At 28.6% G+C, this 25339-nt stretch overlaps 2 protein-coding genes across 2 annotated transcripts; both read right to left on the reverse strand.

Moving 5' to 3' along the window:
- Positions 1-1069: 1069 nt before the first annotated feature.
- On the reverse strand, positions 1070-7091 carry LOC129972949 (reticulocyte-binding protein homolog 2a-like). The gene is made up of 3 exons (XM_056087276.1): positions 4350-7091; positions 3752-3944; positions 1070-1089 (listed from the first exon to the last, which is right to left on the reverse strand). Exons 1-3 carry the CDS (start codon positions 7089-7091, stop codon positions 1070-1072), a joined length of 2955 nt encoding a protein of 984 aa, XP_055943251.1.
- Positions 7092-14167: 7076 nt separating this feature from the next.
- On the reverse strand, positions 14168-22423 carry LOC129968370 (deoxyuridine 5'-triphosphate nucleotidohydrolase-like). The gene is made up of 6 exons (XM_056082230.1): positions 22153-22423; positions 21976-22067; positions 20740-20784; positions 18296-18370; positions 17385-17455; positions 14168-14322 (listed from the first exon to the last, which is right to left on the reverse strand). The coding sequence occupies exons 1-6, from the start codon at positions 22242-22244 to the stop codon at positions 14266-14268; spliced, it is 432 nt and encodes a 143-aa protein (XP_055938205.1). The 5' UTR covers positions 22245-22423; the 3' UTR covers positions 14168-14265.
- Between the last annotated feature and the right edge of the window lie 2916 nt (positions 22424-25339).

The raw sequence follows: 25339 nt of genomic DNA on the forward strand, positions 1-25339 counted from the left end.
GCACAAAGACGACAACTATATACAGCATAGAAGACGATTATCTTCAGCTGAGACGTATAGCATACACAGCAGCATAAACAAGACTCTACTGCAGACAGTAGCGCACAGCTTAGTTCAGCATTAGCACTCCGTCGCTGCTCTGCTAATCCTTAGAAGACCAGTTCTTCACCGTCGCTTCCGACTACTCTTCTCTGTCGTTTCTGACTACCCTTCTCTGTTGCTTCGGCTGCCTCCTTTTATAGGTCTCAGGAGGCGGGGCTAGAAGCCTCTCAACCAATCAGGAACGTTCGAGGCGTATCTTGGTTCCTAATGGACGGATCGGGAAAATTCTCGATGTTTCGGGTATAATCTATTTTGGCGCCAAAGTCGCCAAATTCATCGCCAAGCTCTGGGACCTCCTATGGAACCAACTATGCTGTGAAGCAGCATCACAGATTCGTAACAATATATATATATATATATATATATATATATATATGGTAGGGTAGTTTTTTAGCTACACTAAAAGAGTTTTTCCAAGTACGCACTAAATTTATTAAATAAATTACGACCTAAATTCTTCAGACTCTGCATTCAATATTATGATTATGTAATCTATGAACGTATCGTTTATATATCTATATTATATATTCAATTCGTGGCAAAAACTATAATTTCAGATGCTTCTAAATTTTTAATAAACTTTTAATAAAGATGTCTTGATAAAAAGATGGTTAAAATAGTTATTCATAGAGTAGTCATAAATATTAACCCCTTGACATACGAATTTACTTAACTTCCTAATTAGATGGCAGATCTTATTTGGGACAGTTATTATTATTTTAATCCCTTGAATAATATAAGGGCGTTTGAGGTAATGATATGTTTTCAAGTGATTTTTGCATTTTAAATAATTTAATACTTTCACTTAATTCCAGATTAAAAATTTAATTATTCCATACGCGAGTCAAACTCGTCGTTGTATACGAAGGGGTTAAGAAAAACCGATGCATGCAACTGAGAGGATAAAACTCTTTTTTTGAAAGAAATATTAGCTTGCAATAACTTCGAAATTAAAAAAAAAAAGTCCTTATCCATAGGAACACATGCCTAAAAATGAAGATAGAGAAATTTATATTCAAGATCTAATTGTTTTTTAATAAAATGCATTGGTTTTTCAAGCCTAAATATATATATTGAAAAAATAAATACTTGGAGGAATCTAACGTTTAAGCAGTCTATTTTTCATAAGATTATTTTCCATATCTTACATAAAATAGTAACTTTGTATGTTATTTACAAAGTAATTTTTCCAGCTTTCTTAGGAAACAACATCATTCTATTTTTTCCGCGTTCTATATTGTTCGTGACCGAACTATAGTAAATTTTTGTTGAGTACGCGCACTTATTCTCCTCGGATTCCAAACACATCTGAATTCCTGCTCGTTGTTGCAATCCTTACTTAACAAATATTTTAGATAGGAAATTACAAAGAAAAATCGATTTTTGGCGAAAATATCGAATATTTTTTATTTATTATTCTGGATTTCTAAAAAAGCTTCTTTTATGAAACTTTTTGTATCAAAATTCCTTTTATATAGCATCTGATATAAAATAGTAAGAGCATGCATTTGTTCATTTAGCATGAAAAGTCATTCTGTAGCAATCTGTGTTTCTATCTATATACTACAATCTAGAATGGAATATAACCATACTTTTTCTGAAGTTAGATCTTAGGAATTTAAATCTCAAGAGTCTCATAAAGAAATAGACTCAAATATGGACAATTTTTTTATGGTCAGTAATAGAAAATGAAAATTTTTTTTACTTATACCTTTGTAAAGTTTTAACAATGAAAGAAAGGAGCAGCATCTGAATAAAAAAAGAAGCTAGTTAATATTTAATTGCCTTTAATTAAATGAAAAAGTAATTATTATGAGTTATTTTGAAGACAAATTAGAGATATTGTGTTTGCCCCTCTGTTGGATTTGTCTCCCCCCCCCCCCGTCGGCAAATCTCTGCCTTGCTCATAGAAAATTTAAAAGTAATTTTAAGCATTTAAGGATCAAATTATAATTTCATAGTCAGATGCAATTTTAATTATAATTTGTCACTACATATGTAAAATGAATTAACTTGGGCTATGTCCTTAAGTGATTTTGAAAAATGACATGTTCTTAAAACAACCCAAATACTATTTAATTATAAGATTGGGTATTTTTTTTTAATTATAAAGCTAATATTTTTTTAGAATTATAAATCAACCGAACCTTGCAAAAATTACTTAAGAGTGTTAATATAGTGATACTTCAAAATTTAAATATTTGATTTTATTTGAACAACTGAGTACAGTATCATTCTAAATAAAGTGAAAGCACAAAATTAAATTACTCTAAACGCAACTCAAAGTCTTGGGAGTACCCAAGGGCTCTTATGCAATCACTTATTTATTGATTGTATCCTACTTCAAGTCAGGGAAAGCAGATAATTTAGAATTGACTAAACACAATTCCATCTGAATGAGGTTTTCCATTTGTTTATATGAAAATTTGTTTGAGGGAGAAACTGAATTTATGAAATTTTAATATTACACTATCACAAAAAACAACTTTCATTTCCGGAGTCTTTCAGTCAAAAACTTCTACAGGTATTTGAATATCTTCACATACCAACTTCTGTATTTCATCTCAAATTATACATTTTGTTGATATTGTATTTCTAATAGTGCCAGATTATCAAGTAGTCAATTGCTTAAGGACCCCCCCCCCTCTGCACACACACAAAGTTAGGGGATGCGAAATATTATTTGCGATATTTACTGAGTATATAAATTTTACACTTTCATTTAATTCACATTTCAAGGTCAAGCAATTCAAATTGATCAAATATCATTTAAATGTTGGAATATTTTTATGTTATTGGTTAAAATCAAATATCATTTAGAATATTTTTATAATGTTTCAAATTCCTTTTTTTATATAACTTATATATTATGTTGTTTAAAATCTCTAAAAAAATATGTTGCTTTATAATTTAAAAATGCCCGATTCTGTATAAAATGTTCAAAAATTTTGCAATTTATTTTTGAATTAAATCTATAATTCTTTTATATGTGAAATGTTGAACCAACTCTCTTGAAAAGGACCCTATTTAAATCTTTAAAAGAATTTTTTTGCATAAATCTATTTATATAGAGAATTAAAATCAATAAAAAAATATTTGGTGTTAGAAATAAAAAAGGGGGAAAGGGCTGTCAAGATTTGCATTACCTAAGGTTCCAATCTGCTAGTATTAAGAAATATGCAATTGCCAATTCTTAATCATCTACTTTCCTAATCTATTTGCTCAGTCAGAAAACATCTCTAAACTCAAAAATTTACTGATAACATTTTTAATACCTTTAGTAAATTATATCTATTTTCTCGAAACATTATTTAATTGAATAGTAGCTATTTAAAAAATATTATGTTAATTATTAGTTGTTTTAAAAAAATCTCTCATAATATTTCTCATAAAGGAATGACTTTAATTAAGGACATAGTGTTAAGTATGAGCAACAATTAATAATGTATTGTTTAATTTATTTTTAATTAACTTCTTGGTTATGTACTTTTTCCCTAAAGTACTGGCTAAGTATTAAAAAAAATATTTCAAAAATAATTTTAATTCAATCTATTATATATAATCAAAGAAATCATAGCTTTAAAATAAATATTTGATTATTTTTAAAATTGAGACATTATGTCTTTGTACAAAGTGTTTATTTTATTACTTGCTTTTTCCATGTTTGAAATGGCAGTTGTGGCATTCTTGGCCCCTCTGTTCACACTTGGGGGGACTTTCTTTGGTGTGCTTGCAAAGACGGAATCTGGAAATTTTTCTTTTGGCATTTTAGGATATGAATACACGAATTCATTCAGTGTTGTTTGCATATGTCTCCTATATATTGGTTGATCATTCCATTTCTGTTTGACATTGTCAAGATTATTTTTACTGTGTATTCTATGATCAGAATTTTTACCATCAATATCAATCCTATTTTTTTGAGAATACAAATCTGATTGAAAAGTAGGTTGATAAATTGAACTGTCTAATGTAAAAACTGGAAAGTCTGTCTGTGATGTCTTGTTGTATTGTGATTTGAAACCTTTGTAATAATTGTTCTTATAATCCTTTCTATTAGATTCTGTAACAGGTGTTTGATTATGAAAAAACTCATATTTGTTTTCTTGTTTATTTTTATTGTCTGCTCTGGTTGGATAATATTTTGTATTCTCATAATCATTTTCTGAATTGAAACTATCATCCTGTAGTCTTGTAGATTCTGCAAAAAAATTATATTTGTTTTCTTCTTTGGTTTTATTTTTTACTTCAGGTGAATCAGATTTCTTGTTCTGGTAACCATTTTCTGAATCCAAAACATTGTCATCTATTCTAGTGGATTCTGCAAGAGGTGTTTGATTAAAAGGATATTTTAATTTGTTTTCTTGAATTGTGTTATTCTTTACTCCAGATGAATCAGATTTTTGGTCCTGATAATCATTTTTTAAACGCGAAGTACCATCATCTATTTTTGTAGATTCTGCAAGGGGTGACTGATAAACAAAAAAATTTAATTTTTCTTCTTCTTTGGTTTTGTTCCTTTCTTCAGGAGGATCGAGTTTTTTATTCTGATAATCACTTTTTGATTCAGTAGTATCGTCGTCTATTCCAATAGATCCTTCAAGAAGTGTCTCTTTAGTTAAAGTACTATGTTTGGTTTTTTGCTTGCTTTTGTCTTTCATTTGGGATGGATTCTGAAACTCAGAAAATTCATTGAAATGTCTTGGATCAGTACATTCCCCAGAACAATCGCATTCTTCCATTGTTGAAAGCTGAGTAAAGCTTTGTGAAGAACCATATCCATTACTGTCTGTTGGCTTTCTGTCAAAATCGGCTATCCCTCTATTTTCTATGTATTGATTATCATCCTTCTGTGTTTGATATTTCTGTCTTGTTCTATTATTATCAGAATATTCAAGTTCTTTTCTTGTTTTATCTTGCAATTTTGAAATGTCATTTTTATTATAAGACTTCTGTGCAACGACTTTGTACTTAGTGTTGTCATTTACTAATGCATGCCCTTCGGGATCAAAATAAAATTTCATTCTCCCATTTTCTTTACGTTTATTACTTTCCATTTGTACCTGATGTTTTTGAATTTTGTCTTTACCCGTACGTTCCAAAATTTTTGTGCTTTCATTGTCTGTTTTTGAAGAATCTCTATCGTAGTATTCTTTCTGTGGAACCTCTTTGTAACTAATCTCATCGGTTGTTAAAGAACCTTCTTCAGTATTTAAATATTCAGCTCCTGGCAATATATATTTACAAAAAGGCATTACATTATCTATTGATTTATTGATATCTTTAAGTATTTCTGTAATAGGAGAAGCAGTACTGGTCTTCATTGTTTTCTCAATTGCCTTTAAAGGCAAGAACCGTAATTTCTGTGTTATTTTAGTCTCAGATACATAGCTATCGTTCTTGGAAACACTCTCCGTTTTGGGGTCATTGGTAATGTTAAATTTTCCTGATATATTTGAAGGCAATTGCCTCACTACCTGCGTTATTTCAGTTTGGCATGCATAATCATCATTTTTTAAAATGTTATTATATCCAGTTTTTTGGGGAGTGCTTTTCATATCATCGTTTTTTAAAAACTTGATTGGGGCACTCAATTTGTTTATCGTTTTATTTTCAAGATTTTTATGGATAGTTGGATATTCTTGTTCATCGATTTCAGGCTTATATTTCGACTGGAATCTTTTAGTAGTTTCTAATTCTTTTTTTAGTGTTGTGAGCTTTTTATCAGCGTGTTCTAGCCGATCTTCCAGAGATTTAGTCTCCTTCTGTAAATGAATATCTGGGAAACTTTTAGACATTCTTTCTTTCCTTTGCATTTCCTTCATTTCTTCTTGTGCTGAGCTTCTTTCTGTAGTATTAGCATAGTGATTTTGCACATTATCTATCTGAAAAGACTCTGAACTTCTAGTTGTAACATCACTATTAGTCTTATCCAAAGTTTGGTAAATTTTTTCTAATAATTCTTGTTGTTCACGGTATAATTTTTCTACTTCTGAAACGTATTTCTTTTGCATTGTGTCGACGGTTTCATCTTCCTGATACACTGAATCGATGAGCAGTTTCGTTTTCCTCATGTTATCAGAAAGTTTCATCATCAAGTTTTCAGTTGGGATGCATTGATGTGATGCCATTTGTTTACGAGTTTTGTCTTTAATTTGTACTGTTTTATTGCTTTCTTCTTCAGATTCCTCTCGTGTAGATTTATCAATTGGTAAATACATTATTGACACATTTTCGATGGAACATGTCCTTTTAAGCTTCTGTTTTTGAACGCGTTTGTCAAAATCGTTCCGTTTTCGAATAGGAGAATATTCTTCACTTAGACTTGGATCATCTCCTGTATTTTCATCCTGGGAAATATTCGCTGTTCCTACCTCTTCATGGACAATTTTTTGTTTCGAGGATGAGGAAAATCGATGTTCTTTCTTAACGTTATTGTTGCACATTTTTGTTTTCTCTGTGGATTTTGTTTTTCTTAATACTTTATTTTGATTTTCCAGCTCTTTAATTGATTTGGCTATGTCTTGCATATTTTTCTTCAATGCTCGACAGTACTTTGATAAAACTTTTTGTTTATTTTCATGTTCTTTAAGTAACTCTTCTGCTTCTTCAAGAACATGTTCTTGGGCTTGAAATGTACCTCTCACTCGTTGTGTTTGTTCTTGGAACTCAAGTGCTTTATCGTCTTCTTTAGCGGATGGAATTATATGTTTTTCTTGAATAATTTTTTCATTTTTGCCGAGCGCGATTCGAAGAGTTTGGTCATTTGTTTTTTCAACAGCTCCATCAGCTGGAATATTTATGAAAATATTATTTTTCGGATATTTTTGTGAACCCGCCAATCGCCTTGAAGTTTTTGCAGGTGGTGGAATCCAAATCTGATCTTGCTGAAAATCAGAATATTTACTTTTGGGAAGAAAGCTGATTTCCAATACATTATCTTTGTTTAATTTTAAATTTACAGGATCTTGGTTATTTGTAATAACCATTTGTACATATTTTTGTTGTTTTGATCTTCTTTCCATTTTTGATTAAATCTATTCTTTATTTACCAAAAGTTTTGTTACTGTTTTCTTTCAATCTGAAAGAAAATAGATATTCAGTCATCATTTTCTGTTATTTAAACATTCTATTAATATCCATAAATATTTTAACATTACTAATTATTATTGGAATTATCTTATTATTGGAATTTCTAATAGAAATGTAATGGGGGGGGAGAAATACATGTATAATTCAAAGTAATGAATCTTTTTTGTTCCAACAAATTAGTAAAAGATCTTTACCATCCGAAAAAAAGTGCAATTAAAAGAGGATTTTTTTTTGTAATGATCATTATAAAATAAATAATTATATTGGAAACATTAAAAAATTACATCAGAAAAGCACTGGATATTACACGATTGTCACCAAAGGTAGCACGAAGCAGTTCTTTGACATGGCGTCCAATGTGGGATGTTGCACCATCTTGCATGAAGACAGTGATTCGAAAACATTGCCGTTCCTGTAAAGCAGGAATGGCCTATTGTCGAAGAAGTTCACTGTACCATGCACTCATGACAGAGCTCGTTTTAAGACCTTGAGGAGTGAGAGTAACATTGTCTGAAGATAAAATCAGCAGTAAATCCACACCACAGTGGTTGTTGGTGCAGGACATTAGGAGGTGAAACACCCCATATGCGGAAATTTTGATTATTCACAGATCCGTCTACAGAAAAGTTCGCCTTATCTGCCCATAGAATTTGCCAAGGCCATGTGTCATCAACTTCCATTCTGGCCAAAAATCGTCAGCCAAATTCATAGCATGTTTGGAGGTCTTGAGGTTGCAGCATTTACATCACATGGATCTTATAAGGATGCCACTTTAAAATGGATCATAGAATTTTTCATCGACCACGAAATCGCCAACTCACGTGACACTGATCGAGCACATGCTGAAAAATAGCTGGAACTGGAGGCTCTTTCAACGACAGTAGTAGCGACTTCTTCGACAGCTTCATTCTAAGACGGTTTCCGCCCTCTTCCTGGCAGCATACCCATATCTCCAGTCTCATCAAATTTCATAATCATCTTTTTCAAACTCTTCGACATGAGCCCTTTTCGCAATTCCTTTAAACGACGATGTTCACGCAGTGCAGCGGAGCTACTGCTGCCGTTCTGATAAAAAGTTTTACCACTAAAACTCTGTCTTTCTTAACAATTATAAGGCACGCATAATGATTTTCAGGCTCTGACTGCAAGTCTCTTTATAGAGTTGATTAATTTGCATAAGACATTTTTTTAACGTCCCATCTGGTGGTTAAAATTTGAATTATTATTTTTTCATTGCAGAAATTTTTTTCCGATGGTCCCTATAGCGTATATAGAACGGGTTCTAGAGGGGTCTCGAACCCCTCTAGAACTTTAATTATAACCATCCTGTACTTCCCAGCAATTCCCGAACTGTTCTATTATTGGTTGCTGCTCAATTTAATAATGATTTGATGATGAAATTGTAGGCATAGCTGCCTTTATGTGAAGCTTTTTTAATTCTAATAAGGCAATTCTACGATATTTAAACTATTGGTTAGTTATCGCCTTATTTCTGGCCACTGATGAAGTTGCAATATTTGTTGGCGAAGCATGCGTAATTGTAGTTTAAAATACTGTAGTCGTGTTATAGTCCTGTCGAACTTCACGTGGACCTGGAAAAAAATACATAATTGCAATTTTATTGCTTTGTTATTCCAAAAGATACTGCCATACAACGCCGCCCCAACCCACTTAAGACTGTATGTGAAAAACCTGTGTTTTCGTATTTGAATAATAGATTATTAACCCGTGAGAAAAGAATTTAAATGAGAAAGTTATATGTATTAAAAATCCATTATAATGAGCTGTAAAAAGATAGTTTAACTTAGCCAAGAATAGATTTTTAAAAATTCATAAATTTGAAAAAATTATATGGTTTTATATTTTAGTTACGTTCACGGATTAGCAAAATTAGTCTTTTTTTTTTTTTTTTTTTTTTTTGTGTGTGTGTGTGTGTGTGTGTGTCGTGAGAAAATTTAAAGAGAAGATAATTTGAAATTTCTAGGTTAAAATTTGTTGAAGATAACAATATTTTCTCTTTGTATACTGCTTGTTCAAAAAAGTTCATTTTTAAAAAAAAGAGCATGAATATATGATGCAATTCAAGCCATACCAATTTGTCTTGCAATGGCCATTAACTTTGTGATTCAAATTTCTTGGTGCTTTTCTTCTCAAATTGTTGCTCACCACAATTCCGTCGAATGAGAATTTTACAGAAGGAATATTATGCTTTTGATTTAGTGCATCATTGCAATCTGTTAAATAAATATATGGTTGAGAAGTGATAATCATACAAAAATGCTTTTGAAGAAGCCCGATATTACTGCTGAAATGCTATCAGTTATGGTAAGAGACATTTGCGAAAAAAACATTAACTTAATTAGTTGGAGTGTCCTCCTTTCAGTTTTCTCACATACTTACACAATCTAACAACTCTTCTATTTTCCCCTTCTTTGGATCCTGTGAACATATGGAAAGTGACAAATCTTCGAAAATCGCTACAGCTTGAAAGCATAAGTGCCCTCATCATCATGTAGTGATTCAATATAGCAGGTTTTGTGTTTCTGACATAATGAAGAAAATTAAGTATACATTTCAGACGCCTTCTTTTTCTATTGACTGGTTCTAACATTTGACTCAAATCTATAATTTTGGCTTCTAGACTATACCAAATTTAATAATTTAAATCACTGGCTTTTTACTTATATTCGCATTCATAATATTATCTCCATATACATATTTATATCGAGTGGTGGATTCAGGTAATTTGTGGCAGTGTACATTATGAGACCGCCCTTTAAATAAATTGCACAATTTAGTTTCACATTTCAGTAAATTATATTTTATTTTAGATTAATCTTGTTTACTTCATTTCTGAAAATGTATGTCTTTATTTATATATCATGACTCCTGACAGTCACGTTTTCAAGCAATATTATTGAAATAGATATGCGATGTTTATAAATATTTTAATAACAAAGTGAACGCAGTAAAGCTTAATTAGTAATATTTGATAAAATATCAATATTTTCCTAATATTTTATAACTGATTGGACTCGTATATTTTAGACATTTATTTGTCAATTAAAAAATAAAGCTTTTTTCATTGATCTACTTGCAGCAGGTCAGAAATCTGTCATTATTTGAACCAAAATTCAATCTATAATTCTGATGATAAATATATATATCCAATTTCATTTATATGCCTTTTTGCAGTTCTGAGCTACTTTGTTCTCAAGCTACAGATAAGCTTCCTTTGGCTGGATTTCATCCAAATTTTTATAGAAATCGACAAATTTGGTGTTAAAACCGAAATCTCGAGATCAAATCTTTTGCAATTACAATATTTTCTCTTTGTATACTGAAAATACAAGGTAAAAAGATTTTTATTTTAAGATGTTGTGTTTGAATTATATATCGTCGGTATAGAGTTAAAGATGACCAAGTCCAGCGAAAAGGAACATAATTGTGTTCTTGTTGCTTTAAAATATCATCCCAGAAACAGAAGAGCTTATGCTTATCAATAAAAATACAGCGTGTTATATAAAGACAATAAACCAAAATGCGTGCGATGTTTCCTATGACATTTTAAAACATTTTTTTTTTTTTTTTACTTGAATGTAGCTGTACGTTATTACAATAATGAATATGTTATTTTGCTCTTTTAATATCAATCAGAATATTTTCATAAATAAATACTGTTTTAGTGATAATGACAATTAACTTGAAAAAATAAGTAAAAACTTACTTGTCATATTTAAGCTTAGATCTTTCTGAAAAAAATAAGGCAAATAAGTGTAATTTTTTTATTACTATATTTATAATTTAAGATTCTTTTGATATTTTAAACATTGGGAATAAATTTTACGTGTTATAATTACACTTATCTTAAATTGTGAGCTGTTTACGTTTGGTTCTTGAAAATAATATTACTGAAGATTGCCATTTTGTAAAAAAATATTTTGTTTCTAAATTAAATGATTAAATTCAAATATTACCTGCAAAATCCTATCCGACTGCAATAATTATATCACTCCTAAAATAGTCGTTGTTATATTATTGTTTGCTTTGTATTTATAAGATGTAGATTGGCAATAGATTTTTGTGATCAATCGGAATGTTGTTAATTTTAATCCGAGTAAGGACTTCTGATCAATTTGTTTTTGTGCGCGCTCTTGTGTTTGTAGATGAAATTTGCTTTCAACGAGTAAAACTTCTATTGGAAGAATTTTGAGTATCGCCCATCATTTAATAATCGAGAGAAAATTTCGTCCCTTTGTGAATGGTTTCCTTCCCCTCAGGGACAATCATAAAATCCACATTGCCATTACGGACGCCCACCATCTAAAGAAATACTTCATCGGAATTAGTCTAGATATTAAAAGTGCATACGATTCCGTTTACATTAATGGTCACATGCAGAATTGCCTTCAACTTGGTATCAAAGGCAACATTTCAAAGGTCCTGCACAACTTTCTCCAAAATCGATGGGTGTTATCTCACCTATAATCTTTGTAATTTTCCTTGCGGATTCCTTTGAAACTCCTGATGTTGGCGTGGAATGCTCAATTTTTCTTGGTGACATTTTCATCTATTGTGCTCATACATCTTTAGATTACATTTCAAAGAAGCCTCAGAATATAATGGGAAAATGTCCACAAACTGTGTAATCGTTGGAAACTTAAAATCAGCCCCGAGAAATGCTATATTGCTGACCTATCAAAAAAGAAACAGCAATCGACTCTTCGAATTACATATGCCGATTTCCCTCTCCCTCGGAAACAATATATTAAATTTTTAGGCATCAATTTTTTCAAAACAACTCAAATTGGATTTATAATAATAATATATATATATATATTCCAGGTAAGCACTTGGGACTGCCTAAATTGACCTCAAATATTGTTCTAATGAAAATCGCGGATCAGGAAGTACTATCAGAAAAAAATTACAATTCTTTCACAGGCAACTTGCCAATGGCTCTCATCCACCAGTTTATCATCATAATTCCAATCTTGGCATTAAATTAGTTTAAAAAATACGAAGTTTTAATTGAAAATTTGTTTGTGAACTTGCATGCTTCTACAAATTATATTATTGTTCTGCCAGACAGCATCGTCTCTTGAAACGATTTTTGTGAAATTCATCTTTCAGATTTTAGTTTTCAATTCTTCCTAGTAATATGATGAAAAATCTCTAAAGAAACTGTATGCAAACATTTTCTTTGTAGTATCGTCACGGACGCACCCATATCTCAATCTTTTACGTCTACTGCGTGTATTTCTAGTAAGCAATCCTTCATCTATAGAATTCACTCCATCAATTCCATATTAACAGCGGAAGCCTTGGCACTTTGTCAAGCTCTCGACGAACTTTGTTACAGGAAAAAATCTGCTTTGTTGACTGACAGCTATTTGACTCTTCAAGCTTTAAAATGCCTTACACTCAAATCAAAAGTCATCTACAGATTAGTTGGCAAAATTTAAGCCCGGGGTAAATTAAATCGGAAAATATGCTTTGGTATAGTATCGAGGACAGCCATAGATACAGTGGAATGAAAAGGCAGATGTAATCGCAAAAACGGTCACGGAGTGGATTGTTTCAAAGGATTTAATTCTCATTATCAGGAAACATCACTACATTACGCATTTTCCAGAATAGCAAATATCAAGAATCAATTGGCGATGTTTCCACCATGTTTTCCCTTACCCCATGGGCCGAAAATAAAAGAAGATATCGTAACTGCACGCCTTTTAATCCAGATGACTAACTCCAGCTCTGTTGAATAGATTTGGTCTACACTATAATTCTCACTGCGAAGTTTGTAATCTTGAAAACAATGAACATGCTTTGTTCCAAATATGTAACTCGTAGATCAAATCTTTTTCCAAAACTTAATATGGATCTTCATTCAAAAAGCCGTTTTTAATGAACAGTATCTTCAGATCCTTTTCAATTCTCTGAAAATATTTTTAATATCTATTATATTCACTCTTTTGGCATTAGGGGGTAACGACCTTTTTGCCAAATCCCAACTTCTGTCGAATTCTTTTTGTAAAATATAGTTTATACATTTTATAGCTTTAAATTTTGTTATTCTTTCAAGAGTTGTAACATATTTCGCTATAATTACTATTAGAAAGGAAATAGTGTGCAAATTAATGAACAATAAAAATTATTCAACTTAGTCGAAGTTAAAACACAACATACAGTAGTCATTGATTTTATTGTATTTTTATACTATTATTTTATGTTGTATTTAGATTTAATCGCAAGTGATTACTATAAGTACATCATTAAATAATATTGTAAGAAATGTGTTCTAACATTTTTTTATGTTTCTATAAACATAAAAAAAAAATATTAGAACGCAGCATAAGACTGTTAAGAAAATTTTATAAAGAGTCTGAAAAAAAAAAAAAGTTACATATTAAAATTGTCAGAAAAATCAGCAGATATTTGCAGAGTTATAGAGACTGAAATCAAAAGAGAAACAGATGTCAAAATTTGGAGATAAAATTTAAACAACTTATGATATCAAAAGAACAGGATTCTGTCACAGATTGTAGTATTTCTCACCAAAATAATTTACATTTTCATCTAGTACAATTATTAATATTCAATGAAGAGATTAAAAACTGAATAAGCTTTGGGAACCAATTACAAAGGATTGATAGAGATCCAAATTTAAATCTTCATGATAAATTTGTCACTTTCACAAGTAATATAAAAGAGTAGTATTATTGAAGAGCTTTGCTTCAGAAAGGTGACAATCATGAAACGACATTACATCAATAAAAGACTTACGTTAGTGAATTGTCTTCATTAGTTCTTCAAAAACGGTATTCAATTCATTATTTAGTATTTGCACTTTCACAATAATTCTGTAACAATCTTTTCAGTTGTAAATTTATGTACACACCTTTAAAAGAATGATGAAATTCTGCATTTTGTTTATTAAATTTTGCCAAATAATATTTGTTCAAAAGCAAAATGAATTTCGGACAGCTTTTATTCATTTCTTATGTACAAACTCATTTAAAAATAAATGCACTAAAATAAATTAGACATTAAAAAGAAAAAGAAATGGAATTAGTTTTTGCCAGTAGATCCAAAGCCTCCATCACCTCTTTCAGTATCATTTAAAGCCTGAAACAGAAAATATATTAATTAATATTTTAACTCGCAATACACATAGATCAGTCATTATGCTATGAACATTAATTATATATGTATGGCAGAATGTGTTACTGCCTGTCTACAATTAGAACTCTTCTTACCAAATGTCTTCAATTATGATAGAAGTACAGAAACAGGTTACCGTTGGAAGTATTCATTTAAAGTAAGTAAAAAATTCATTCAAGTTGGCATGCTTAGCAACAAATTTGCTACATATGGTATCACACTTAATTTTTGAAAACAAATTTAAAAAATAATAATTCACTAAAACCCAACACGATAATAGCACTCATTCTTGCATAAATAATTTTATTTGATTTGCACAAGCTTTCTATATACATAAAACATAATTTACAAAGTTTTTATGTAAAAGCATTCTGACTTTTAAAATTCAAGTACATGCCAAAGTTCCCAGACTTAAATGAAAGCCCAAATAAAATGTTTTATTATAATATTTTACATTATTTTTACACACACACAAGGTTACTTTAGATAGCATTCCGGGTGATTAGACATTCATTTTCGCAAACTTGAAAAAGAAACAATTATTTCAAAGAAAACCTTTTATTTTTTTAAGTTAGTAAAATATTAAGAGCGACTATCACATTAAATTGACACTAAAAATAAAGTAGACCTCCATCCGATTTCTGCTAATTAAAATGGATCTTTCTTGCTAAATCTTGTTCTTATAGTGACCACCATAAACATAGACAATTAATAGCAAAAGCTCTAATGGCCGACAGACAGTAAGAAAATCTTTCCTTATAGACATTACAAATGCTTATGGATTAGTACAGTTGCTGTATTAGTATAGAATTAAGATTTTACAAGACAAATCTCAATTTTCAGCAGGCATCAATAAATATCTGATTATTGTAAATAATAAGCCATAATAATTTTGCAATCTCATTCTCTTATCCGATTATTTTAATCTTATGTCCTAAATAGGCATTATGTACAACAAGTATTTTGAATGCTAATGAAGGATAACAAGAACTCCATCAGCAATCAAAGAAAGTAAGAGATTTTATCTATTCTCCACATTAAAAAAACCCTACTCAAACCTTTGATTAATCATATTTTTTAATAATTTATTTATTAATTATTATTGCATTTTATTCCTTTTTTCTACTGACAAAATAAACAAAAACATGATTCAATTATTTTTGCATTATGATGGAAGCTAACAATTACTTATTATTATATATTCATTCATGCTTGCTTAAAAAGTAAAGGAAGATATTTTGAAAGAATTAAGATTTGTCTGGACAATTCTAAGTGAAAAATATATACTAAACCTTTATGTTTATGACAACATGAAATAGTAAGCAAAAATTAGCAATAAAATATTAGTTTTTAGTCGAATATTTCTTTTTACTTAATTTGTAAAGTCTCATATTGACACATCTTTGTTTCCTTAAATTCAAATGTAACATGAATGTTCAAGAATTTTCAAAAAAAATTCTAATCTCAAGTCCCCTCCTCCTGGCAGCCATTATTTTTCATAATGAATGAATAAAACCTAGATTTCAAATCATAGAGAAAAGATTAATATTTATCTTATCCTAACTATGTCCCATAGTAATGATAAGATATAATCTTACTCATTCAGATAGATTTAGGTTAAATATAATTAGAAACTGAAGGAATGTTATAACATTCTACAGCGTGTTTTCTTACCTATCTATAAATATTTTAACAGAATTTTTCATCATGTTATCTTATGGCTTGCAATAAAAGAAAACAGTTACTTTGAATAATGAGTTCATAACAAAAAGTACATAAATAAAAATAAAATCTTCATGTCTTAGTCTTTTATGTAGCTAATTTAGCTATAACAATTCATGGCTAATGCTATATATTTGTGAATGCACGTATTGCACATAATGACTTAATCTGATTACAGACCTAACAAAAGTCTAAAAGAAAAATAATGAGTAAATGTATACAAAAAGAGCTTGAAATATTGAAAATATTTTAGAATTACTACCTAAAAGAAAACTAATTGGTCCAAAGACTTAAAATTTGATTTTTGAAATGCAGAAATTTATATTTATGCAAAAATGTATCATGGCTGTTTAATAGCTTTATAACACATACATTGAAAACCTTGATACTGCTCTATCATTATAACTTTTTAGTTTTGCCAAAATGAGGGGGGAAAAAAGAAAAACTCAAGAGATTTAAACAATGCTGATGCTAAGGTAGTATCTGATCTTCATATATCTGTATATCACTTAGAACCTTTTAAAGAAATTTAAATTTCTTTTTCTAATCAAACTTTAATAAGTTACAGATCTATGCATTCTAGAATTCAGTTTTCTACAAGTTTAAATATAATACAGATGCTGGTCATTACAGTGCCATTTTCAAAATACATAGCATTTCTAGAACCAACATGATCATAGCAGAATAATTTATATGAGAGAAAAAAGTTTAGTATTAAATTGAAATAATACATGAATGAGATTACATTTTTTTTTAAAGTTCAAAAAAGCATTTACTAACAGTAGATGTATGTTAAAATGTATGAAGTAATCTTTAAAGTGAATGAAAGAAATATAAAAAAAATAAATAAGCCAAAATAATAGTTTCTCAGTTGAAGATTCCACAATTATAAACAATCTTATTTCTAATTGACAACTATTAAGCTTTAATGAAAGATACCTATTGATGGGCCACAAAATTATAATAAAAGAATAAAAAAATTAAAAATAATTTATAGCTTAAAAATAAAAACATTTTTTATTTGAGCTTCCTTTTCCATCATTATACATTGTGTCTAAATTCACTTTCATATTCATCACACTATTTTTAAGACAAAATTTTCATAAATAAGCATTTTAGCCATTATACTGCTTTCAGTAACAACTTCTTGAAATTAGATTAAATGATACTATAAACTCAAATTACAATTTATTTTCAGTTAGCACTCATCAGCTCAGTTCAAGTACATACATGAACAATTTTTTAAAAATATCTACTATCTATGAAAAAAGAACAAACTAATTCAGAAATGTATAAATACTTACTTCAACTTCTTCCAATTCAGGATAAGAAATCTTTTCGCATATCAACTGGGCAATGCGATCTCCTTTATTTACTAGAATTGCAAGAACATTGATAAATATATCAGAATTCATTATTAAGTAAATTATCTGAAGTATAGCATAGAACTAAAAATGCTACCATATTCAGAATCAGTTTTTTTTTATAACCTATAATGTAATCGATATCCATAAACTTTCTTATTTTCATAAGATGATGGAATTCATTGAGATCTAAATCATAAATTTAAATTTTACCTGAGTTTTGCCCATACCCCTACTGTGCATTTTTTATTTATATATAGATTCCAGGTTCCTAACTACTTGAAACTAGTAAGTTTTATTTGCAGAATTATAATTAAAAAACACAGAAGCCAGTTTATTATGGAATTTTTATGTAGTAATTTTTCAAAACAACTATTCAATACATTACATTAATTATACTGGGAATTATTATTTATCTGCTTTATTAAAAAAAATAATAATAATACTGAAGATGAAGTGAGAAGAGGTTCAGACTAATATTAGTTAAATTTTTATTCACAAAGAAACATTATTAACAATCAGGCATTTTCACAAATAGCTTAACAGTTCAAATATACATTATATATAACAGATGTTTTAAGAATTTTTCCAATTCAAATAATAATAATAATTTTCTTTACTCTTTCAACATTTAATCCTTAATATTGATTACCACTTAAGAAACAGCTTACCCTCACATTTAAGTCTTTATTAATAAATAATTTTCACTCTAAAAATTTTGATACATTAGGTAAAAATTCTGATATTCTACCTAATGAACTAAAAACTCAGTAGAAACATAAATTTCTTATAAATTGTTCTAAAGGCAGATAACAAGAAAGATAATTCTTTACTAAAATGAAATCACATACCTTTAAATTCTTCAGATCCAAAGTTAAACAATACAACACCAAGGTTTCCTCTATAGTCTTCATCCACAACACCAGCTATATCAAACAATATTTTATCACAAAATTAAAAGCAATAAATTATTTAATGATTAACTATTGTAGCAAATAATTTTTTTTGTAAAAATGATCAGTTAATACAAAAAGTAAGATAAAACTGAAATTTGGCTTTTCCAAGAACATGCAATATTTTATAACATTTTAAATGTAAAAAAAACCTTTCATATAAAAGATTATAAAATCTTTTATTGAGAATGATTATCAATGCTTTTTAATACGAGTTCTTCAAATTTTATTCACAAATACTAAAATTTAAGAAAAGTTTAATATATGTTAAGATAATTACATTACTTGTCATTAATAAAAGACACGAAAAAAAATCAATAACTTTTTCTCATATAAATTGTTAACTGTTAGCTTTTAAACTTTTCTAGAATTCTAACATGTCATGGCAACACTCAGTGTTCCTCATTCTTCAACAATGAAAAATATTGTTGCAAACTACTGTTTGTCAACAGATTCTGAGATGACCGCATTTTGACGACGCTATCTCATTAAAGGGCGAAACGCGGAATGATGAGTGCATTTCCGGTATTCCCTTTGACCTTGCATTTCCCCTATTAGATACTAGTAAATGTAAACATCTCCTCCCTTCACCCCTATTTTGACGAATTAAACCCATCCTAATGCATGCGCAAAAACACGGAGGGTTTTACAATCTGTTGCTGAATAATAAGTAAAAAATTATTGGAATGAGAGAATAAATCTGTATAGAAATGAAATTTATGAAAAAAGTTAAAAGATGTAAAAATAGTTTTTGAAAGAAAATATATTTAAGATGTATTTTAGCCAAAATGTTATTATCTAAAATTTTAAATTAATTTTTGTCTTTTAATTGTTGCAGTGATCTTTCTCTTGTATCAAAGATAATGTGTGCGAAATTTCGATACTGGAGGGAAAAAAAAACATATGTAAAAGGGTTACTTATTTTATATATATTGTTAAATTGCTACTCCAAATTTTTACTACTACTACTCTTTTCAATTATATTATCTATTATTACTACAAGTAAAGGTAATGGGAATAATTTTAAAATCTGATTAAATAAACTTTAGAATTCTTTTAATAAAAAAAAAAAAAATTCAAAACTATTTAAACAAAAATCTCAAAAAATAGAGTAACTCAATTTCACTATTATATAGCTAAAAGAATACCTATAAATTGATCAATAATTTATCTTATTTAAATTAAATTTTTGAACAGTAGGAAACAAAGTCAAAGGAAAAATTGCACAAAATTAAATCAGAACAATTCAAAAGGTAAAAATTTGAATTCTAAAATGGTAAAAATATTTTTTTTGCGAGATATTTTGCTTTAAAGTTATTATAGAATTTGATTAATTACTAATATTTAATTAACTTTTGGGTATTAAAAAGTTCACAGAATTCTTTACCTTGTCCCAAACAATGTGTGCAAAGATTTGTTAAATTAGGCACATTTGTTTAAGAAGAAATGCGGAAGATGTATGCATACATGATTTGTCAATGTTACAACTTCAACAAAATTAAACTATTTATAGACAACATCAATAATTCAATTCCTTATGTAATTAATGCCTGAAAGCAATTGCTTATAAACATAGAGCAATTATTTTCCCCCAAAGATACCAATTAACATTCACTAAATTAATTACAAGGCTTTTGTTATTGTTTTTAAGATTTTCATATAAAAAATATTTTGCAGAAAACATTCAGCAATTGATAAAATACAGTTTTCTTGACATAGCAGTTTTAAATATCATAAGGACAAATCCATATAAAAAGCAGTTTTTATAACAAATGAATTTTTGAATGGACAAAATAAACGATTTTTTTTTTTTTTAAATATTATAACAAGTCAGTTTTTATGAATCTGGCATTTACTTTTAAAAATTATCATAAAAGAATTCTTAGATAATGTTTCATTAAAAGAGAAATTAACTACTTAATATTTTATTTAAAAATAGAGTCTGTAGGTTGAAAAAGTATGTAAATTTTGAAAAACAAACTAATTTTTTAAAATAAAATATGAAAGAATAAAAATTAAGAAACTATTTAACTCTCAAGGCCCTGTCAAATTGCTATTCATTAGGTAACAAAATCTTTTCACAATTTTTCAGTATTTAAAAATATATATATATTAACCTATAAAAATGCTTTCTAAAATAACTAATAATTTTTTTGAAAGACAATTTCCTTAAAAAAAATAATAACCAAATTTTACTTTACAGCTGTCTTAATTCTGATATCTTCAAAATAATATGAATGAAATTTATTGGAATCACAGCTTTAAACAAAGTTGGATATTAATAAATTAAGAGCTAAAAAATAAAAATATTATACTTTTAATAATAAAATAAAGAATATTACCTCCAACATCAATAAAATTTTTTACAGCTAAGCCAGATCTTGGTGCTAGAGTTAAAAAAGAAACAAAATTTGATTTTTTTTTAAATTATAATATGACGAAATTAAAAAAATTTCATGTTTAGATCAATCTAAAATATTTAAATTTTAATCCACTAATTGGAAACATAATTTTGAAGCTACAGAAACAAAACATTTCCATAATAAATAATGATTGAGAACATTCATTAGAAGCAGTAGTCTTGTAATTTTTGTCAAATTAAAACCTCTCTCTGAATGGATGATTATGTCAATGATCTTTTGTCACTAAGTGGACAAATTTTCAACTCTAGTTCTATAAGGGGAAATTTGTTCATAATATATTTAATTAATACTAAGAATTAATTAGAAATATTAGAAGAAAGGATCTGTGCTAAATCATTACAACAACTAATTATAGAAAATTAACTTTGTTTCTTTCTGACAGAGGGTTCAGATCAAACAATTTTATGTTAACTTTACGTTTATTCATATGCTTTTCAACCGACAATAAGTGTTCAGCTTACATAACAGCACCTCAACCATTTGATAAAATTTTGATTCCCTTATTAATTGCAGAGATTTTTTCAAAGAAAATGGTCTTCGGGAATGAATTAAATACAATTATCTAGTCTGATACAAGCGAATCATTGGAATATAAAGGCATCTAATATGGCTATATAAGCATTCTAAATATTTTAATAAGCATTTTAAATGTAGCATCAATACCTTTCCAAAATTGAAATAACATGAAATTCTTTAGTCTGGCTTGACATTAAAAAAAATATTTTTGAAATGAAATGGATCAATTTCGCCCACAAAAATATTTTCAAATATTTTGACAGATATAATTAATATTAAACAAATGTTGAGGTATGTAAATACCAATTTACTCTCTGGTTCTTCAATATCATATTATATATATCTTTTAATTTCTGCCATACTTTTAGATCTGGAAGACTAATTTAGCTGTTTTGTTAGAGCATTAATGCAGAACAATAATTATTTATTTTATAAGTAATACAGACAAAAAAAAAAAGTCTGTCAAGACATGCTTTAAAAATGACGGAATGAACACTGAAACCTGGAATGACGCACTGAAAATTACAACACATTATACTATGAACTAATTTCTTTCAGATCATTAAATTTGCATTCATAAATTACACATCATACTAGTACTGTAATTGCATACAAGTAGTTCATCAAGATTCAACATACCAACTCTACCATAATGACCAGGAGGAACCTGAATTTGAATATCAGTCATAGCAAGAACTTTTCCTTTGGGTGGTACAACATAATCATAAGCGCTGAAAAAAATAGTAACTTCATTCATAGTTTCATGAAAAACAAAATTGTAAATCAAATCATCACATAATAGAAACAATCCATTACCTATATAGATCATAACCTGCGGCCAATTTAGAGCCTTTAGTTGGAATTTTTGCATTATTTGAAAGCTTGGCAATCCTTAAAACTTGTTTCATCTTTACGGTACTTAAATACTTAAAATATTAGAAATAGCTATAATAATAAATTGTATTTGAAATGTATTAAAGACTTATGAACTTCAGAACAAAGTAACCAGAACTACTGCCAAAGCGCGGCAAATAAATCGAGAATACGGGATTATTCGAAATTTGGCGCATAAGATAAGAAAAAGGAATCAAGGTCACAGTTAATTTAATAGAAAGGGGGAAAAAAAAATCACTGATTAAAATGATTAAATAGCAGCATAGTGACTAGTGATGTAACAGTATCTAAACAAAAGGAATTTCAAGAATTTTCAAATTATTAAATATTTTTATTTAAATATCATATTATAAAAAATTATATATTATTATAATGTTTCACGGATTTAATCCCGGCCAGTTCAGCCAATTCGAAAGGGTGTAAATGCCACTTCGCAGAGATGCATAATCCACGATTTTTTGAGTAACAAATAATTTTGCTATTGTTATTTTTAAAATATCTGTTATTTCCAAATATCTGTTATTTCCATGATATTATTAATTGAAAATTATTTCTTAATATTAAATATAAAATTTATTAATTGTAATTAATACTTAATTTACTAATTTAGGTAACGTGTGATTGAATTAATTTATCTATTTCAGCTTACTTCTTAAACTTTTTTTTCAAAATTATTTATTTAATTTCTTTATTGGAGTAAACCATTTTCTCAAAAATTGAATTAAATATATACGTTATTTCTTTAAATGTTTACTTTAGATCTATATTCTACCAATAGATGGCGCCAACAGTAAACAGAATATATGCAAAGTCATGTCACAAGCAATTAAAAATTATTTGTATGGAATAGCGCATCATGAAATACGCATATCGGAAAGTCAAGGTCACTCTCATGAAGTGGAGCGGTGACTTCAATGGAAAGTGTGAAGTCACCGCTCCGATAAGTTTCAATGATATACAATTCAATGATACGATAATTCCAAGAATAACCGGTCCGTTCACTTTTCAACCCATTCACAGATTTCTCCTTTTCTGTTTTGTTCGAGAGCTCCCATTGGACAGATTGTATCGATTGTTACTTTCCAGTAAACTTACCGCTCCAATAAATTTCAGTGATATGCAATTTAATAATACGATAATTCCAAGAATAACCAGTCCGTTCGCTTCTCAACCCATTCACAGATTTCTCCTTTTATGTTTTGTTCGAGAGCTTCCATTGGACAGATCCTATCGATTGTTACTTTCTATCGTGATCCAAAACTTGTAATCGAAATATCACCAGTAAGATCGTAGTGAGGATTTGAATCACACCCCTCTTTGAAAAGTATTGATCACTGCCCAAGCAGCAAGAGAAGTCGCTAAACGATTGGCCAAGCATCGCAGCCATCTGATATACGCCGCCCGTATTTTGCCAATGTCACCTTTGCATTGGCGCGACATCGGATTTTGACCATATTTTTTTCTGTCGCCTCTGAAGATCGCTTTTTCATCGGGGCGAACTCCTACGGCGACTTAGTGAAAAAGACCGGCTCAAAGCAATCGGCCCATAGTCGCCTCGATGTCGGGAAAGTTGCTTTTCCTAGGTGGCGCTATGCGAACATATTTTAGAAATTTCCCATGAATCACCTGGCGTGTATTGGATTTTGAAATTCAACCAGCAACGCATACTGTCATTTCAAGAAACTTGGTAAGTGTAAAGTTTTTATTATTATATATTTGTAAATAATATATTATTTATTCTAAATAGTGAATAAAAAAGATTATTTTTGTTGAAGCCGTTCGAATTCGTTGCTTACCTGAAACATGGAGTTGCACGTGATATTATTAGCGTTAGGCGTAAGCGACCATTATCATTTCTTTTCTTGTTTGTATTCTTTTCAAGTGATTTTATTTCCTATCTTTTTTTTTGTGTGTGTCTGCTCTTAAATTATTGCAGATATTTTCCATTTCATTTACAATGCCTTTCCTTTTGTTAACAACAATTTCTAATGAAAAAAGTTTTTTAAAAAATATTAAATTGCGTTCTTATGTTTTGATTTTGCAATAACATTTGTGTTATTATTTTTATTTCGACATAAGGCTAAAAAAATAGATTAGCAGAATATATTTATTGTAAATTTCAAAAAAAAAAAAAAAAATCTTTAAAACTTGCAATTATGTAGTTATATTTGAATACTCTTATGTGAATAGTTTATAATTATTTCACCTTTCATAAAATAGTAACATAAATTTTACACCCATTAGTTTATATTATTTTTCTCTATTGTCCTAAACATTATTATAATATTTGCCTATATAGTTCATTATCAGATTGAAAACATTATCAAGCTTGTGAAGTTCTATATATCTATTTTACTCCTTAATTACATATCTCCAATTGTCAACGAATATTTTATTTGTACTTTTAAAAGAAGTGAAAGCTCAATCATTATTCTAATTAAGGAATATGTTTTTTAGGTTCATCAAATCTGCAAAAAGGTCTTTTGCTTGTTAATTACTCATCTCCAATTGTCAACAAATGTTTTATTTGTACTTTTAAATGAAGCGAAATCTCAATTACTATTATAATTGTTTTCTAGGTTCAGGAAAAAGGAAAAATGAAATGTATAAATAAATGTATAATTTTTTATATGTAGCTGAAGATTCAGTTATACATATATATAATATTTATATAAATGTGTGTGGATTTTTAGAAATTTCAAACTCTTCAAGTATTACATAATAATTAAAGTTTAAATAAATTTCTTATAAATTACTTTGTGTCAATATTATTTATTCTTCTAAATTATAAGTCATAGTTTCAGGATTTTGCTTGGGTGTATAAGTCATTACAGAAAATTCAGTAAAAAATTTCAAGTAAATTATTATTTTACTTTGTATTTCTAAAATATTATTTAATGAAGGTCTTTGTAAATAAATTGTTTTGCATAGTTGTTTTTCTTTTCTCCTAAAAATAAAGAGGGGAAAATAATAATTAAAAAAATATTTGTCTAAAGAAATTTTGTATAATTGAAAGTAGTGTTTACATTTTTAGGTATGGAGTTTTTGTGAAATATTCAGAGTTAATCATAGATCAAATTTGGTTCTTGTGCCATTAAACAAAACCAAA

Source organism: Argiope bruennichi, chromosome 1, assembly GCF_947563725.1.
Source record: "Argiope bruennichi chromosome 1, qqArgBrue1.1, whole genome shotgun sequence".
In the NCBI taxonomy this organism is placed as follows: domain Eukaryota; kingdom Metazoa; phylum Arthropoda; class Arachnida; order Araneae; family Araneidae; genus Argiope; species Argiope bruennichi.

Excerpts from the sequence above, each read along its gene's own strand:
- LOC129972949 (XM_056087276.1), bottom strand. The coding sequence starts at position 7,091 with ATGGTTATTACAAATAACCAAGATCCTGTAAATTTAAAATTAAACAAA. Across the intron at positions 3,945-4,349 it reads AGAAATCTGATTCACCTGAA|AAATGGAATGATCAACCAAT; the intron begins GTAAAAAATAAA and ends AATGTCAAACAG. Across the intron at positions 1,090-3,751 it reads TTCAAACATGGAAAAAGCAA|GCATGTGTTCCTATGGATAA; the intron begins GTAATAAAATAA and ends CTTCATTTTTAG.
- LOC129968370 (XM_056082230.1), bottom strand. The coding sequence starts at position 22,244 with ATGAAACAAGTTTTAAGGATTGCCAAGCTTTCAAATAATGCAAAAATT. Across the intron at positions 17,456-18,295 it reads TGGATCTGAAGAATTTAAAG|TAAATAAAGGAGATCGCATT; the intron begins GTATGTGATTTC and ends TTGCAATTCTAG. Across the intron at positions 14,323-17,384 it reads CTGAATTGGAAGAAGTTGAA|GCTTTAAATGATACTGAAAG; the intron begins GTAAGTATTTAT and ends TTTCTGTTTCAG.